Raw genomic sequence first — 18,873 nt, 5'->3', positions numbered from 1 at the left:
TGTCAAAGGGGACGTGTAAAATTTGTTTAGCCTCCTGAGGAAGTAGAGGCACTGGTGAGCTTTCTTGGCCATGGCATCTACATGGTTTGACCAGGACAGGCTGTTGGCAATGTTCACTCCAAGGAACTTGAAACTCTCAACCCTTTTGACCTCAGCACCATTGATGTAGACAGAAGCATGTACATCTCCCCTTTCCTGAAGTCAATGACCAGCTCTTGGTATGGGTTAGGACATGGTCATCAGAGATTGGATTGAGCTCAAGTTTACGGGGAATAGTTTGAACAAGTACACATCAGAAAAATGAAGTCCAGAGGATACAAAGAGGGATGGGGAGGAAGGTTTCAACAGCAGGTGAGCTGAGGCTCCTGAGGTGGAAGCAGACCACCTTAGTGACGGCACAGAAATGTGGTTCAAAGCTCATATATAGGTAAAGTGTCGCACAACAAAATCTGCAGGAGGAACTCAGCAGGTCAAGCAGCACCTGTGGGCGATGCCCCCACAGATGCTGCCCGACCCATTGAGTTCTCCTGCAGATTGTTTGTTGCTCCAGATTCCAGTATGTGCAACCTCTCGTGTCTCTCGAGCACAGCACAGTTGGACTGCTGAGCACAGTTCACTCATAACTAACGTTGAGTGATGACATTGTATAAAGGATTAACAAGGGCAAGAGTTAATAACCACCAGTTACAAATAGGCTCTTTGCTCTGAGCAAGGCAAGGCTGTGAGTAGAGTGACAGAGAAAAATATGAAAGGGTTTGATGGGCTAGATGTAGAGAAGATGTTTCCCTGTGTGGGTGAGTTGAAAATCCATTTCACAATATTTGACCTCTATGATGTTCAGGGCATTACCAGATTGTGTAAATAGTTGTTCAGGGGCTGGATTCTGATTGCAGGCCTCATGCGTTACATTCCTGGGTCAAAGGGTTAATACCAAAGTTATTTTTGCTGATGTGATGTGCATGCAGTTTCCTTCAAGCCTTCCTCTGTTCTCTATAGATCGGGACATTGTCATATATTGTTGTGAATACAATAACCTCTCAGTAAATCCCCTCCCTCATGCTGACCTAGGGGTTTAAAGAATACACATCTCAGCAAATGAGTCCATGTAAAGTGCTTGCTATAAAAACCCAGAGAGGAAACACACATTGCTCTCAGGGCTGTAAGTTCCACTGTAGTCCAGCAAGGTGAGTGAGAAAATATATTGTGATACTGTCAGAGCCTTGGGTGCAGTATATCTGAAGTACTGGATCTAAGTAACTTAAAGGTAAGGGCTGATGGAATTAGAACTAAATAAAAGTCTTACTTGGATTTAAGAGCATTGGAGCAGCTGATGATGTTGGATAGAACTTTGGCTGCAGCATTTTTCGGTGTTCTGGTCTCCACGATACAGAAGATGTATAAAGTAACTGGAGTAGATGCATAAACAAATGATATACTGGAATGATGCCAGAACTGAGAGGTTTTAATCATCAAGAAAGACTAATTAGGTGGGGGTTCTCATCTCTAGAAGAGAAATTGATTTAATAGCGGTCTTCAAGATTATGAAGGAGCTTGGTGGGGAAGACATGGAGATGTTTCTCCTTGAAGGGGAGTCCAAGTTAGTGTCTAATATATCCAATGTGCAACCCCTTTAACTAAAAAAGGATTGGAATGTGGAACTTGGTGCTGCAAGGAGTGGGTGGAGGCAAATGACGTAGATGTATTCAAGGAGGAGCTGGATAAAGGTAGGAGTGTGATGAAGGACACTAGAAACAGCCTTGTGTGGATCATAAAGAAGAGAACTGAGCTGTTGGGCCAAATGGCCTGGAACTTCTATGTAGTTTTATGCAAGCAATTCTCTGATGTTGTGAGCACAGGGCGAAAATTCGGGAATATATGTTGCAATTTTATTTGGAGAATAATTGGAGCTCCAGGCAAGGAGATAGAATTCCAACATACTCCTGACTTGTTCCTTGTAGATGGTGGGAAGGATTTAGCTGTCGGGATTTGGATCACATCACAGGATAATCCAGTCAGGAATCTATCTTGTATCCACAATATTTATGCACCTAGTCTAGTTGAGTTTCTAGTCAATGGATACCATTCCCAATCCTCCAAGATGGAGAGAATATCAATGGTTGGGGGTTAAACTTACTCTTGTTGGAAATGATTGTTACTTGGCACTTTCATGGCATGAACATCACATGCCACTCCTGCAGTGATATTCTACACCTGGGAGTATTGATTTCCAACAACCACAACCATTTACCTTTGAGTGAGGGAAGGGATAGGTTTAGAAGGGGGCAAAGAGTCAGCAAATGGAGAATAATGCGGAAAATTTGAAATTGTACATTTTGGCAGGAAAAATAAAATTGCTTCTTATCTAAATGGTGAGCTGGGTATCAGAGTGAATGACATGTGAACGATTAGTTTGCAGGTACTGTAAGTAATTAGGAAAACTAACAGAATGTAATCTTTTATTGCAGGAGGAACTGAGTACAATACTTGGGAGTATTGTTCTCCTTATTTGAGGAAACTTTAGTCAGACCGCACTTGGAGTACTGTGTGCAGTTCTGGTTGCCCCATTATAAGAAGGATGTGGAGACTGCGGAAAGGGTTCAGAAGAGGTTCACCAGGATGCTGCCTGGATAAGAGATTATGAGCTATAGGGAAAGGTTGGACAAACTTGAGTTGTTCTCCCTAGACCATCGGAGGCTGAAGGGAGATCTGATAGAAGTTTTTTTAAATTGTGAGGGGCATAGATAGGGTAAACAGTCAGAATCTTTTCCCCAGGGTAGAAATGTCAAATACTGGAAGACAGGCTTTTAAGGTTCGAGGGGGGAAGCTTAAAGACAATGTGAGGGGCAAGTTTTTTTATGCAGAGAGTGGTAGGTGCCCGGAATGCGTTACCAGGGGTAGTAGTGGAAGCGGGCAGTTTGGTGGAGTTTAAGAGGCTTTTCGATAAACACATGAATATGAAGGGAATGGAGGGATGTGGATGATACACAGGAGGAGGACATTTAGTATAAATTGGCATCAAGATCAGCAACAACATCATGGGCCGGATGGCCTGTCCAGTGCTGTACTGATCTATGTCTACGTTCGATGAAGGAGGTTAATGCATTGGAAGCAGTTCAGAGAATGTTTATTAAACTGATACCTGGGTGGTCTCATCAGGAAAGTTTGGACAGGCTAGGCTAATGTCTGCTCAAATGTAATGGAGCAAGAGGGGACCTGATTGAAACATAAAATCCTGACAGGTATTGACTGGGTAGATGTGAAAATGATGTTTCTTCTTGCGGGAGAATCTAGGACGAGAGGTCACTGTTCAAAAATAAAGGGATGTCCATTTTTTTTATCTCACCAGGCTGTGAGTCCTTGGAAATCTCTTCCTCAAAGGGAGTTGGAAGAAGAACCTTTGAATATTTGTAAGGCAGAGGTAGATAGATTCTTGTAGCGGTTAGCGTAACACTTTACAATGCCAGCGACCCGGGTTTGATTCTAGCCACTGTCTGTAAGGAGTTTGTATGTTCTCCCCGTGACTGTGTGGGTTTCCTCCGGGTGCTCCGGCTTCCTCCCACATTCCAAAGACGTATGGGTTAGGAAGTTGTGGGTGTGCTATGTTGGCGCCAGAAGCGTGGCAACACTTGCGGGCTGCCCCCAGAACACTCTACACAAAAAGATGTATTTCACTGTGTGTTTCGATGTACATGTGACTAATAAAGATATCTTAAAAAATATCTTAAACAAGGGGAGAAATGTTGCTGCAGAGAGACAGGAACGAAGAGATAGATTACAATCAGATTGGCCATAATCCTACTGAATGATGGAACAGACCTAAGGGGCTCAATGGCTTTCTCCGGCTTCTCGTTTATGGGTTTGTAACCTCCTGACCTTGAAATATATCACTGTTATTGCCCAGGCTGCTTCCTCGCCAAAGTCTGCGTCACTGACTGAGATCAGCAAAAGCCTGGGATTGAACTTGTGGCCTTTCAACTCCCTCTGACTCATTGCTACCCCGGCTTATCAACTGAGCGGTTGATTTTTTTCAAAACAGCTGGAAGGTTGACCCAGAAGATTGGGTTGCCACTAAAGTTGCAATGCAGCTGACGTGGCAATGCTGCCACACTTGATCTCTGAGGCATCCTTTGACAATCTGACCAGAGTCCCAAATCAAGCGGGGGAGTGATACCTCTGACTGTAACAGTGTTTTGTCACCTCATCCAAGTATGTTGGTCAAGGCAGGGGACTTGGTAAATTGGTAAATTGGTTTATTATTGTCACATGTACCAAGATACAGTGAAAAACTTGTCTTGCATACCATTCATACAGATCAATTCATTACACAGTGCACTGAGGTAGTACACAAAACGGAATGCAAAATACAGTAAGATAAGATATCTTTATTAGCCACATGTACATCGAAACACACAGTGAAATGCAGAGTGTTCTGGGGGCAGCCCACAAGTGTCGCCATGCTTCCGGTGCCAACATAGCACGCCCACAACTTCCTAACCCGTGCGTCTTTGGAATGTGGGAGGAAACTGGAGCACCCGGAGGAAACCCATGCAGACACACTGGTAGAACATGCAAACTCCTTACAGACGGTGGCTGGAATTGAACCTGGGTCGCTGGCGCTGTGATAGTGTCATGCTAACTGATACACTACCGTGCCTGCAGAGAAAGTGCAGTACAGGTAGACAGTAAGGTGCAAGGTCATAACAAGGTAGATTGTGAGGTCAAGAGTCCATCTTATCATAGTAGGGAACCATTCAATAGTCTTATAACAGTGGGATAGAAGATGTCCTTCACCCTGGTGGTATGTGCTTTCAGGCTTTCACAGAAGGTTTCATGTTGCTCCCACTCAGGGTTTAATTATTCTTTAGTGGGTCAGGTTCATCCACACCACCCCCATGTTTGTGGATCCAGGAATCAGCTCCCTGAGATAACAGAGGACTGAAGGGCTTCCATGTCTAATTGCTTCTGCTGAGTGTGTACACAGGCATGGAGTGATGCAAGGTGACACACGCACTGAGCAACAACCTGCCACTTGCCACATAAAACACCTGAGAAATAACATGTAGGACAGATGGATTGAACCACTGTTAGGGGTAGTGAAAGCTGTAATGGTCTGGAGTGGGTGGAAGGGGAAGAGGCACCAGATCCAACAGCAACTTCAAAAGAGAAACAGATAAATACTCAATGGAGAGAATGAGGGGGAATAATTGGATGCCTCTTTCAAAGAGATAACTACCTTCTCTGCCGTAAAATTCTATAAAAAAGAAAAAAAAATCAGCAACACAACTAGAGACAAACTTCACATTGTCAGCAATATGTTTATGCTTTTTCCTTTCCTTTTAAATCCCTAAGGCTTAATCTAAAACACAGACTAACTTCAGGATGTCTCATTGCACTAAACTCTCCAGCCACTGGAAGGTAAGTAGACAGAACATTGATTATACAGACTATTTTTGACCAGGATGTGATTGTTTCAGCACTGCTGATGGTACTCATTGTTTCAAACTCCTTCTATATCAGTTTCAAGTCCCATGCATCCAATGACAATCCAAATGTACATTCTCTGGGATCTCAAATCAAGCCAGCTCGCGTTCCTGGCAACCAAACTATGAAAGTTTACAGAGTTTCCATCAGGGTTACTTCATCCTGGTGACAATCAGTGTGCACACACCGACCTGCAGGTAACAGAGAACAACACCCAGGCTGAACACTGCACCAATAAAAAGCCCTTGCATTTTACCCCTCTTCAGGGCATCCCAAAGCACCATAAGTAACAGCTGTAGAGTAATAAACCATTATAGAGAATGTACTCTGAGTGAAAGCACATTTACTGTGACGTGCCATCATGTTTAGTTACTTTAGTCACATCATCAAGATATTCAGTTGGGTTCATCAGACCCTGACTCAGAATTTTCAGGTACTCTATGCTTAATTATAGCCTCTAGTAATTCCCTTACAGCAGATGTTAGGCTAACCTATGTATAATTCTCTGGACTTCCCTCCCCTGTGTTCTTATGGTCAATGTGCACAATATTTCAATCTATATGAATAACTCTTGGATCAAGGGACCTTAGGACATAGAACATAGAAAACATACAGCACATTACAGGCCCTTCGGCCCACAAAGTTGTGCCGAACATGTCCTAACCTTAGAAATTACTAGGCTTACCCATAGCCCTCTATTTTTCTAAACTCCATGTACCTATCCATAAGTCTCTTAAAAGACCCTATCGTATCTGCCTCGTATCTGCCGGCAGCCATGGAAACCATCTGGTCCTGGGAGCTTACCATGATTCAGTGCTATTCCTCATGCATTACTTTCATTCTGCTTCCATGAATTCCGATAAGACATCCTTCTTGTTAGCATCCAACATGCCATCCTCTTCCTCCGCTGACCCAAAGTGTTGTTGGAAAAGACAGCCCCTGTCAGTAGACAAACACAGACTCAGCTGAATGTTTCTTTTAAGCTCCCAGTTTAGCATTAGCATCAGCTGAATCTTTAATGACAGTCACATAATGAAATTTAAATGCAGGCAGCTGGAATTCAGAGGTAAATAATATGTAGCAAAGAAAATGAATTGCTTAAAGTAACTAAACCTAATGGCATGTCACAGTAAATGTGTTTTCACTCAGAGTACATTTTCTATAATGGTTTATTGGACATATCCTGCAATAATACAATCTTTAAAGATCATTTTGGAATCCTTGTGACAGCTTTCATTAAGCATGATGCTGTCTGATGCGATGGCTCTGTAGGATTTCCATGGTGTGAGCTTTACTCAGCCCCTTGCAGTTACATGGAGTCTCGCAACATAATTCTTTGTTTAATTTTCAAGTCAGCCTACCCACTGTGCGGATAACGATGGAACAACTTTCTTGTGGAAAAGCATTTTGCTTCTGTTGTTGTTTCTTAAAGCTGCTTTATTTTATTTTTCATTCTGCGCCAGGTTTGGCATGATGGCCACATCACCTGAGACCCACACAACACACTGCAGTCCAAAGTGAGGAAGGCATGCAAGAGAAACAGGCCCTACTCATCACAGTCCTCTGTGGCTCCCACGTCAGCATGTGCTCACACATATAAAAGTAGCGTTAAATGATTACGGCACATTTCTTTCCAGTCAGTCTCCGAGGATCTTCCACTTTGAAATTTCTGAATCCCCCACTGATGTAAAAAGCTCATTTGTTACTATTTTTCCTGCAATAGAATTCATGAAAGGGTTTGAACTAGTGCAGGAGTTGGGTTACTGGACTGGGTAATGCAGAGACCTTGATAATGATCTGGATTTAAAACCTTGCCATGGCAACTGAGGAATTTAATTTAAGTTAATTAAATAATCAGTAACAGAAATTCTTCATTAGTAATGGTGACCGTGAAATTGCTGGATTGTCAAGAATAAATATCCAGTTCACTCATGTCCTTCGGGGAAAGAAATCTGCTGTTCTTATCCTCCATATGCGACCTCAAGCCCACAAAAATGTGATCGGCTTCTAATTTTATTTATTATTATTTATTCATTTCTTGGACCTTGCTGGCATGGCCAGCATTTAATTCACAATCTTAATGTGCAGGCAGGTGTGCAGCTTAAATTGGCATCGTGGGCCGAAGGGCCTGTTCCTGTGCTGTACTGTTCTATATTCTGCGCTCTAGTTACCCTCTAGAGGATGCCGGTGATCTGCCTTAAGCCGCGAAGTGCAAAGGTGCTCCCTCTGAGAGCCAGCCAGTCGCTCGGTTTTGCAAATTCCCACACACCGTCTCTGCCACTGTCCTGCCAACACCACCCTTCACTCTTGCACACTGCAGAGCAGCAGTCAGCAAAGAATGGTCTTACAGGGCTTTCACTCTCCCGCAGATCATTATTTGGGATGAGGAGTGCTTCCAGGGCCGCCGGCATGAATTCACAGCAGAATGCTACAATACCATGGAGTGTGGATTTGAAACCGTGCGCTCGATGAAGGTGGAAAGTGGAGCGTGAGTATCTGAGCCTCCGGAAAACTGGATCCATCCACCTCGGTCAGGTAATACCTTTAGTTATGTATAATATCTCATAAAGAAGACAAGAGTCTCCTCACAGGTACTAGTTGTGGTGGACCTCAGGGTTGTCCAGACACTGTACACGTGTTGCCAGTCCTGTCAGTTGGGGCTTGTCAGGTCCTTCGTGACGCGTTGTCTGAGAAGAGTTATCATTTGTGTTGTCCATGGGACCTTCGATTTTCCTCTTCTGCTATCGCTATTGGTTTATTATTGTCACTTGTACCGAGGTACAGTGAAAAACTTGTCTTGCATACCGATCGTACAGGTCAATTCATTACACAGTGCAGTTACATTGGGTTAGTAGAGAGTGCATTGATGTAGTACAGGTAAAAACAATAACAGTACAGAGTAAAGTGTCACAGCTACAGAGAAAGTGCAGTGCAATAAGGTGCCGCGGGTTTGAGGCTGACTTGCTTCACTCCACCTCTATAGGCTCTGAGCTGGATAATGAGACCAATGTGGGCCCCACTAGACGGGGTAGAAGGAGCTCGGCTGGGCGGGCAGGGGTTGCTTGAGACGTGGCGCATTGCTTTTGCCATTTGTGTTGGGCTTCTGTGTCCTCCTGACAAAAATATTTAAGGTTTTCTGTGCCATCCATGATGCTCCTTCGCCATTCTGGGTTGTCCTGGGGCCAGGGATTGTTGAGGATGATGCATCTATCCAACGAGACTTTGACAAATCCTTTCCTCTGTCCTCCTGCTAATTTCCTACGGTGACCAAACATGGAACAGAATGTGTGTTTCAGGAGTCTGATGTTGGACCTGCAAGTAATGTGGCTTGCTCACCAGAGTCTCCTTGTTGGGATCATTGCCCCAGAGACCCTGTTGACTTGGTTCACTTAACTTGCTGGTTGATTTGAAGTATTTTTGCAGAGATATTGTTGATGGTGCTTTGAGGTGTTTGCTGTGGGTAGCCCATGTCTTAGTATTGTACAGGAGGGCAAGCAGTTGACATATGATCCTTTCAACCTCTTGTCTGCAGCGTCGGTGAGACTGGATTGGGTGGCTTGTGGAGGGCTGTAGTCAAGGACACTCCCGTCAAGCTGATGCTCCTGGGCAATCCCGGTCAGGGTGAGGAAAGACACAATCCTCTGGCAAGGTGCGATCAGCAAGAATGGGGAAGGGGACGGTAACTCCAGCAGGGTCCCTCCTTCAGATGAAATGCTTAGAGCGTTGTACTGCCGTTACCAACACCGTTTCAGCAGAGGGAGAAGTACTTGACCAGATAGGAACATCCTTACTCCAGGGACTGGCACCAACGAGCGGCAGCGTCTGGACAACCCCGAGGTCCACCACAACTAGTACCTGTGAGGAGACTCTTGGCTTCTTCCTGAAATATTACATAACTAAAGATATTACCTCACCGAGGTGCTGCAGAAGGTATCAATGGCTTCTAAACTGGACACCCAAACAATTAAGTTAACCTATGTTCGATCACCTGTCAGGAGCTCTTCTTGTTACCGTTTCATTATACCTATCAAATCTGTAGGTAGATTATCATATGAACAATTTTTTGAAACATGTAAGCACAAAAGTAGGGCAGAGGAGAGCCCAATTACTCCCCTGAATTCAATGAGATCATGGCTGCACTGTGACCCAACTCACTCAGGTATTCCCTGTGTGCTGTACCAAAAACCTATCAATCTCAGGCTTAAAACTAACAATGAAGACACAAGAGACTGCAGATGCTGGAACCTGGAGCAACACACAAGATGCTGGAGGAACTCAGCAGGTCAAGCAGCATCTATGGAGGGAAATGGACAATCGACATTTCGGGTCGAGACCCTTCATCTGGACCCAGTCAGAACAGATGAAGTGTCTCGACCCAAAACGTCGACTGTCCATTTCCCTCCACAGAGGCTGCCTGACCTGCTGAGTTCCTCCAGTGTCTTGTTCTTTGTTTAAAACTAACAATGACCAGTGCATGCAGAGGTGCTCCCTACCTCCACTCCGAACACGTCTGGCCCTAATTTATATGCCCTGGTACCCCCTGTTCCCAAATAATTACTAACATTTATAAAAACTATTATAAAAAATATAAAAAACTGTTAGTTTCCCTAACATCATGGAACCTTCAGTAAAGTGCCCATATTATCACTCCATAAAACCCAGTATGGGACCTTTGAAAGTTGGGCCTTGGTTTGAGTGGTACTTGATTTCAGAGCCCCAGCACCTTCAGATCTTGAGTTCACTCCGTGGAGAACTTCCACGTTCCTTTCATTGTGTTCTGAGCCATTTATATTCCTGGTGCAACAACACCGCCGCCATCCCAACTCTGGGAAGGCCACGGTTGTTCCAGAGCCATCACTTTTCAGGGACGCTGTGCTGTAATATAATGTCACCCACATTTTGATAAAGCAGAAGCTGCATAACAATTGTGTTTGATGGCTTATTATGTTCTCTGCCCGAAGAATTTCCCCAGATGCTGGCCACAACTCACACAGACAGTGAATCAGGAGAGGATCAGCTTGGGCAGTTAGCTGGAAAATACAGGTGGCTCTCAGGAGCCGGCATCTGCATTGTTAACACCTGTCAACACAGCTACATCAGGTGGTGTCAAGGCAACCAGCTCTGTACACGACTCTCAGCGAGGCTACCTTGATTAACGTGATGGCAACATTGATAAAATCACAGCTATTTGTTCATCAGCCTGATAGACCATGCATGGTTGAGGAAAGCATCTGCACACAGGGGATGCAGAAATCTGAACTGATACTGACTTGACTGCTAATTTTAAATCTGAGTTGGATAGATTGTTGTCGATCAAAGATATTGAGGGATATGGGGAAATGGTGGTTACTGGGGCTTGGGCTCAGATCAGCCATGACTCATTGAATGCCAGGACAGACCCAAGGGACAGAATGGCCTCCTGTTATTTTTTTTTAATTTGCTTGCTTCAAAAACTGTCCTGCATCTGAGACTTTCTGGGTCTGACCTGTAATTTATGGAAATTACCGAGGTCCCAGACACTTCAGAACAGTCTCTGGATCAGCCCAGGGAGATAAAGACCCCCCCACCCACCCCAGGATTCACACTGCACCCAACGCCAGCCAGCAGGTTGGCAGAGCTGGCTCCCTCACTACCAGCCTGACAGCCTCCAAGCTTTGCAAACCTTTCACACTCTGCAAACTGATCATTTCTATCAACCCCCCCCCCGCGATGTTCCATTCAGCCACCCCCCTTCACTTCACTTGTTCCCCATGTTCAATGCCCTTAATTTAAAGTTCCCAAACTCACAATTAAATCCTTCAACATCCCCAGTCCTCCCTCTATACCTAGAAGTCCTAAAGTTCTCCATCCCTCCCATTTGGCTCCTTGTGTATACCTCACCTTACACTCCATCTTAGCAGCTGAACTGAGCTCCAATTCACTTCACAAACACCTCTGCATTCTCTGCCCCTCTCTTTAGTCGGAGCCCATAGTTGTGTAGGTTCACTGGATGGGCTCCCAGTATGGGCCTCAGCTCCAGTTAAGTACGTCCTTTCCTTGCTTTACTGAAAACTCCTAACAATACTTCCGCAGAAGAACACACTCCTCGACCAACAATTATAATTGCAAAAAATCAGACAGATCGAGTAATTTGTTATCACAACATTTAAAAGACATTTGGACTGTTACAGGAAAAGGTTTGGAAGGTTAGGGGCCAAATGCAGGCAGGTGACACTGGTTAAGTTAGTTAACTTGGTCGGTATGGACGAGTTGGGCTGAAGGGCCTGTGTTCCGTGCTGTATAGTTGACTTAAGAATCTATGACACCAGGATTGGCCTTCAGAGTCTCTAGGTTATAGGAAGAAAATGTGAGATTAGTAAGAAGGTTCAAGCAAAATGATCTACTTGGATTGCTGGTTGAGGGAGGAACGTTGTCCAAGATTCCCAGAGAATTTCCTGCTCTCCATCAATTGTGCAATGGAGATTTTAGTATCCACCCAAAACTCGGGACCAAGCAAGTGGGAATTCCATGTAATCTCTCATCCAAAGCATCTCTCCTTCTGAACCATACTAGAGGTTCAGCTCTGGCCTGGGAAAATTCCTTAAATATCATACCCTCTGGCAGGAATCTGACTCATGGAAACAAATGGGAATACAGAGACAAAGGAGGATGTTGCAACATACTTCGATAGCACAGAAAAGAACACAGATTTGGAAATATAAACAGAGAGAAGTACTTTGGAGAGAGAAGTTAACATATCAGATTGATGACCTTCCATAAGAACTGGGAAGAGTTAAGAGGTAACTAAGTTTTAAGATGCAGAGAAAAGGGAAAAGAGAGGAGAAAACAAAAGAGAAGGGCTGTGCTGGGTTAGAGGGAAGGAGAGGCAAAATGTCAAGACACGACGGTGCAGGTGAAACAGAGCGGCAATGGGGTAAGAAAAGGTGTGTCCAGAGAAAGCTTAAAAGCAGAATCATTCTCTATAAGTGTTGAACCACAATGAATTCTGAAGGCTATGATGTGCTTACTTTGTTTTAGTGGTACAGTGCCAATGGAATACCCAAAAGCTGAGACCACCCATCCTGACCGATTGCCATGCTGAACTTATAAGATAAGATTTCTTTATTAGTGACGTGTACATCAAAACCCACAGTGAAATACATCTTTTGCGTAGAGTGTTCTGGGGGCAGCCCGCAAGTGTCACCACGCTTCCGGCGCCAACATAGCACGCCCACAACTTCCTAGCCCGTACGTCTTTGGAATGTGGGAGGAAACCAGAGGAAACCCACACAGACACGGGGGAGAACGTACAAACTCCTTACAAACAGCGGCTGGAATTGAACCTGGGTCACTGGAGCTGTAATAGCGTTACGTTAACCGCTACACTACCGAGCCTGCCTCTTGGTCACTTACAGTCACTCATCTCCCTCAGTCAGAATCCTGATCCAAGCCCTGACTCACTGAGGGTGATCGACACTGACCTGAGATTCTTTGAGCAATCACTGCACCACCTTGAAGCCTCTTTGATTGTCCTATGCTTCCTCCACAGCTGGGCGGGTTATGAACACTCGGGCTTCCAGGGTCAACAGTTCGTCCTGGAGAGAGGCGAGTATCCACGCTGGGAGAGCTGGAGTGGCAGCAATTCCTACCACACCGAGAGGCTGACCTCTTTCCGACCGATCGCCTGCGCTGTAAGTATTTCCACAAGTGTGACTGACTAAAGCCAGGGCCGCGAGCCCACCACATTGCTGTGCACACAGGCATCTGGTCCAGAAGGGACTTCTTTACCCAGGCAGGGTTCTTGCTGCCACAAGGACTCCTACAGACGGGATTGCAGGCAGAGCCAGTTAAATGCATAGGGAGTTGGAGGAGTTGTTGGAGGATATAATGAAGGGAATTTGGAATTGGTTTATTATTGTCACCTGTATTGAGGTACAGTGAAAAACTTGTCTTGCATACTGTTCATACAGATCAATTCATTACACAGTGCATCGAGGTAGTACAAGGTAAAACAATACAGGATGCAGAATAAAGTGTAACAGTTACAAAGAAAGTGCAGTGCAGGGAGACAATAAGGTGCAGGGTCATAACGAGAGATTGTGAGGTCAAGAGTCCATCTTATCGTACACAGGGACCGTTCAGTAGCCTTATAACAGTGGGATAGAGGCTGGCCTTGAGCCTGGTGGTATGTGCTTTCAGGCTTTTGTATCTTCTGCCTGATGGGAGGGGAGAGAAGAGAGAACATCCAGGGTGGGTAGAGTCTTTGATTATGCTGACTGCTTTACCGAGGCAGCAAGAAGTACAGACAGATGGAGGGGAGGCTGGTTTGTGTGATGTGCTGAACTGTGTCTACATTTCTCTGCAGTTTCTTGCAGTCACAAATGTGATGAGGCTCAGGCACATCCTGAACACTGAACATCGACATTCCTGCTTAGTTTATGTCATCTGCAAGCAAAAGCCTATGTCTTGGTACCTAGACTCTTACACAAGCAGTGGGAATGGGAACAGAGGTGGTGAAAAAACTGGGCCACTTTCTTCCTGCCCCAGATGAAAAAGCTGCTTTTAGTCTGTCAGAAAGGAATTACCTGAAGAGTTGGTGCGGTCTCTCCCTTCTGCAGAATCACCGTGAATGCAGGATGACCATGTTTGAGAGGGAGAACTTCCTGGGCAGGAAGGGGGAGCTGAGCGACGACTACCCTTCTCTACAGGCCATGGGTTGGTGCAACAATGAAGTCGGATCCTTCCGTGTCCACTCTGGCGCGTAAGTGTTCCTCCGGGCTACAACACAAGAAAAGCGTTTTGGCCCAAGCTTGTTCCTCTGGTAGACTAAACTTCCATCAAAGTATCAAACCCTAACGCTTATGTCCCAAAGCTTGACTCCTACACAAACTGATGTATCCTGTTTTCTTCCTTGTGGAATGATACAAAAGGAGGCCACCTGGCCCACCTTTCCTTTGCCAGCCCTTCAAAAGAGCAACTCAATTATTCTCATCACCACCCTGCTCCTCTGTTCACTTCTCCGACTCCCTCAGAGTTTTTAAAGTCATTAAATCATACAGAACAGAACCGTGCCCTTTTGACCCACCTCGAACATGCTGTTGTGATACCTGTCTACACAAATCCCATTTGCCCACATTAAGCCCATATCCCTCTAAGCCTTTCCTATCCAAGTATCTGTTCAAACACCCTTTAAATATTGTAATTGAACCTCCCTCTACCACCTCCTCTGGCAGCTTTTTCCAGATAACTACCACCCTCTGTGTGAAAACCTTACCCCTCAGATCTCCTTTAAATTTCTTCCCTCTCACCTTAAACCTGTGTGCTCTAGTTCTAGACTCTCCTGCCCTGGGAAAAAGACTCTGACTTTCTATGCCCCTCATAATGTAATAAACCACTGCAAGGTCGCCCCTCAGCCTCCTACGATCCAGTGAGAATAGACCCAGCCTGTCCAATCTCTCCTTATAACGACTACACTCCATTTCAGGCAACATCCTGGTAAATCTCCCTCTATCGCTACCACATCCTTCCAGTAGCGACATGACTGGAACTGAAGACAACACTCTACGTGCGGTCTAACCAATATTTTGTACACCCGCCACTTGACGCCCAACTCTTACACTCAATGCCTTGGTCTATGAAGGCAAGCATACCAAATGCTTTATTCATTATCTGATCCCCCTGTGACACCACTTTCAATAGCTCATGGACTTGTACCCCAAAGTCCCACTTTATATCAACACTCCTAATTCTCCTCTCCTCCCCTCCCCTCCTTCATCCTTTATTCCATGGTCCACTGCCCTCTCCTACCGGATTCCTTCTTCTTCAGCCCTTTGCCTCTTCTACCTGTCACCTCTCAGCTTATTACATCTCCCCCAACCTCCCCCACCCACCTACCTTACCCCTCTCACCTGGATTCGCCTATCCCCTGAACTCACCTATCCCCTGCCTGCGTGTGCTCCTCCCCCTCCCCCCACCTTCTTATTCCGGCTTCTGCCCTCTTCCTTTCCAGTCCTGATGAAGGGTCTCAGCCCAAAACATCGACTGTTTATTTCCCTCCATGGATGCTGCCTGACCTGCTGAGTTCCTCCAGCACTTTTTGTGTATTGCTCCAGATTGCAGCATCTGCAGAATTTCTTGTGACTCCCAAGGTCCTTGTCATTTACTCTATATATCCCACCAGCATTTGATTTTCCAAAGTGCATTACCTCACAGTTGTCTGGATTAAGTTCCACCTGCCACCACTCCACCCAACTTTCCAGCTGATCTATGCCCCTCTGTATCCTTAGACAACCTTCTTCACTATCTACAACTCCACCAATTTTCATGCCGTCTGCAAACTTACTAATCAGACCACATACATTCTCATCCCAATCATTCAAGTCTATATTACAAACAACAAAGGTCCCAGCACCGATCCCAGTGGTACACCCATTGTTACAGATTTCCAATCGGAAAACCACTGATCTCCTCCTATCACCAAGCCAATTTTGGATCAGCTTGCCAACATGCCTCAGATCCCTAGTGCCTTAGACATAAATATCTAATCGAGTTTATACCCCATCGTGATGGCCTATTGGATCTTGATGGTACAATGAGGATAGCCCAGGCTGAGGGTATGCTGGCCTTTTCTCTGCTGGTTGTAATGTGAGCATGAATCAAGATGATCTTAGTTATGTCCCCACTGTGCAGATGACCAGGAATGATTCCACTTTGGAAAGCCAGTAGAATGGCTGGTGTGGTAAAGAATGGAATAGTGTCGACCTCTGCTGGGCAGAGGTCTTTAAAGGGCCTGCTTTGGTGTCAGTGGTGGGTGAACCTCTGTACACTTGAGGTACAATAGTAGTTATTCACTTTACATGTTTTTTTAATTTTATTTTAACTATGGCACAATGAAGGGTGCGGGTGGTACATCATCTTTCCACTGCTGAGATTCATCTGCAGGCAGCCTGGCTGCAAGACCCTACCTAGGAACTCTTGGATACAATACAGACACTATGGTGATGTATGAAATCCACGAAGGTTCCAGGGACTGAGTCACTGCAGGCAGAGAGAACCACCTTTGAAAGTGCGCATGAAGTCCGTCTTCCCTATACCCTGATGCCCACCTTCCAAGGCCCAGACGGAGACCCACCTTCAGAGGCCCACCTTCCGAAGCCCACCTTTGAAGGCCCACCCGGAGAAGTCCACCTTCCGAAGCCCACCCAGGTGCACGCTGATCGCAACTCGTTTGAGCTGGACTGAGAAGGTTTCAGAGTCAGCTAAACACAGAATACTGAAGGGCCTGGATAGAGTGAATGTGGAGAGGATGTTTCCATTAGTGGGAGAGTCTAGGATCCGAGGGCACAGCCTCAGAATGAAGGGACATCCCTTTAGAACTGAGATGAGGAGGAATCTCTTCAGCCAGAGGGTGGAGAATCTGTGGAAATCGTTGCCACAGAGGACTGTGGAGACCAAGTCATTGGGTGTATTTAAGGCATGGGTTGATAAGTTCTTGAGTGGTAAAGAGGTTAAGGGTTACGGAGAGATGACGGGAGAGTGGGGTTGATTTTAAAAAAAGCCATGATTGAACGGTGGAGCAGACATGATGGGCCGAATGGCCCAATTCTGCTCCTATGTCTTATGCTCTTATAAACAGTTAGGCTCCCAGGTACATTGAGAAGTCCATGCAATGCTATCCCACGCAAAAATACAACAGGTTCCCATGGTGCACCGTCTGTCAAAGTAAGTTTGAATCAATGCCACAGAAACAATTGGATGCAGAGATTAAAGGTGCTCGGCCTCCAGTAACAACTTTTGCTTACCTTCCTTTTTAGGTGGGTGTGCTACCAGTACCCTGGTTACCGTGGCTACCAGTTCATCATGGAGTGTGACCGTCACTGTGGAGAATACAAGCACTGGCGGGAGTGGGGCTCCCATGCACAGACCTTCCAAATCCAATCCATCCGCAGGATCCAACAGTAGAGAGACGCGGCTGGTCGTGCCTGTTTTAACCTTCAAAGCAATTGGGAAATAACAAAGCAAATAAAGTTTCCTTCTTTGTTAAAAGCATCTGGTCTTATTGAAGCAATGTCCAAACCAAACATGGCCAAGTTCCAGACTCCAACACCGCGTGGCTCCAAGCGCCAGTGTGTCGGCTTTGTCCCATTTACCCTCTCAAGGGGCACTTACAAACTGCGCAATCCCGACTTGGCAGTAAACACCAAGGCTGGTGCTTATCGCCCACAGGTAGCTCTCCTGAGAAGACGTCAACAATGGCAGTGGTGGTGAACCTTGCCCCCCGAAACATGGCTGCCTCTTCACTTCTGAGACACTCGCTTGTGTCCCTCCCACTGAAGGCAACGGTTGGGTCCTTGTCTGCTAGCTTCAGGGCTACTTTTTGTTTTGAACAAAGAGTCCGAACTATAATTTGCGAATTGGAGTTTGAACTCACACAGCCCGGATTTTGAGTTCAAGCCTCTAGATTACCAGTCCCGTGAGCATACCCGCCTCGTACCCCCATGGAATACCCCAAGTGTTTGGTTACGCTTGCTTGTGGTGCAGCAGGTCACGCACTCACCTCTCAGTTTGGAAGATGTGGGACTGTGAGGTATCTGCATCAAATGATCTCAGCTGACACTCCAGTGCAGCGCTGAGGGGGTGCTGCATTGTCGGAAGTGCCATCTTTCAGACAAGGAGTTTAAATCCAAGGCCCCGTCCGCTGCCTCCATTTGAAAGGCCCCATGCCACTGTTTCAGGGAAAAACACTGGAGTTATCACTGGTGTCCTGCTCCTGTTATTTACACCACAATCGACATCACCAAAAAAATATTGACCGGTCTTCACACTGCTATTTGTGGGAGCTTCCTGTGCGCAATGAACTGCCACACTTCCCACATCACAACAGTGACCACACTTGTCTGTCAAATGCTTTGCGATGTACAGAGGCTGGGCAACATGCTACAGAAACACACGCCTTTCTATCCTTAATGATCAATCATGGAATAACTTGGGATTCAAGACTCACCCGCAACCTCAGCTGAGACTCTGGTGCCCAGTGGGTACTTAAACCTCCTAAGAAGGGTCTCCAAATAGCTCTGCTGTGTTTGCCTATCTGGTTGGGGGGGGGGGGGGGAAGGTCGGCAGGGGGTGTTGTAAAGGCCACTGTGACTGAAGGAAATGCATCGATAGCTGTGTGATCTTAAAGGACCTTAAATTCGTAGCATCTCCCACCTTCAGAGGAGAATATCTGTGGTAGAGGGAGTGCAGCCAAGGTGCCCTAGATTAGTTCCCAAGATGGGAGGATTGTTTTATAACAGGAGATTAATCAGTCTGGGACCATACTCCTGTGTTTAGAAAAATGGGAGGTGATCTCACTGAGGTATTAAAAATTCTTACAGGGATGTGACAAGGTAGATGAGAGGTTATGTAGGCACA

General features: G+C 45.7%; 1 protein-coding gene across 1 annotated transcript; it reads left to right on the top strand.

The window, feature by feature from the left end:
- The first annotated feature begins 5,379 nt into the window (after positions 1 to 5,379).
- cryba4 (crystallin, beta A4) lies at positions 5,380 to 17,421 on the top strand. The gene is made up of 5 exons (XM_052031809.1): positions 5,380 to 5,415; positions 7,851 to 7,969; positions 13,010 to 13,151; positions 14,079 to 14,221; positions 17,274 to 17,421. Exons 1-5 carry the CDS (start codon positions 5,380 to 5,382, stop codon positions 17,419 to 17,421), a joined length of 588 nt encoding a protein of 195 aa, XP_051887769.1.
- Positions 17,422 to 18,873: the final 1,452 nt, after the last annotated feature.

This window comes from Pristis pectinata, chromosome 17 (genome assembly GCF_009764475.1).
Source record: "Pristis pectinata isolate sPriPec2 chromosome 17, sPriPec2.1.pri, whole genome shotgun sequence".
Classification (NCBI taxonomy): Eukaryota; Metazoa; Chordata; class Chondrichthyes; order Rhinopristiformes; family Pristidae; genus Pristis; species Pristis pectinata.
Note: the sequence above shows the minus strand (reverse complement) of the source record. Positions and strands in the feature narration are given on the sequence as shown.

What these genes read in the sequence shown, in the direction of transcription:
- cryba4 (XM_052031809.1), top strand. Translation starts at nt 5,380, where the DNA reads ATGTCTCATTGCACTAAACTCTCCAGCCACTGGAAG. An exon ending in AACTCTCCAGCCACTGGAAG is followed by an intron (nt 5,416 to 7,850) that starts GTAAGTAGACAG and finishes ACTCTCCCGCAG; the next exon opens with ATCATTATTTGGGATGAGGA. An exon ending in ATGAAGGTGGAAAGTGGAGC is followed by an intron (nt 7,970 to 13,009) that starts GTGAGTATCTGA and finishes CTTCCTCCACAG; the next exon opens with CTGGGCGGGTTATGAACACT.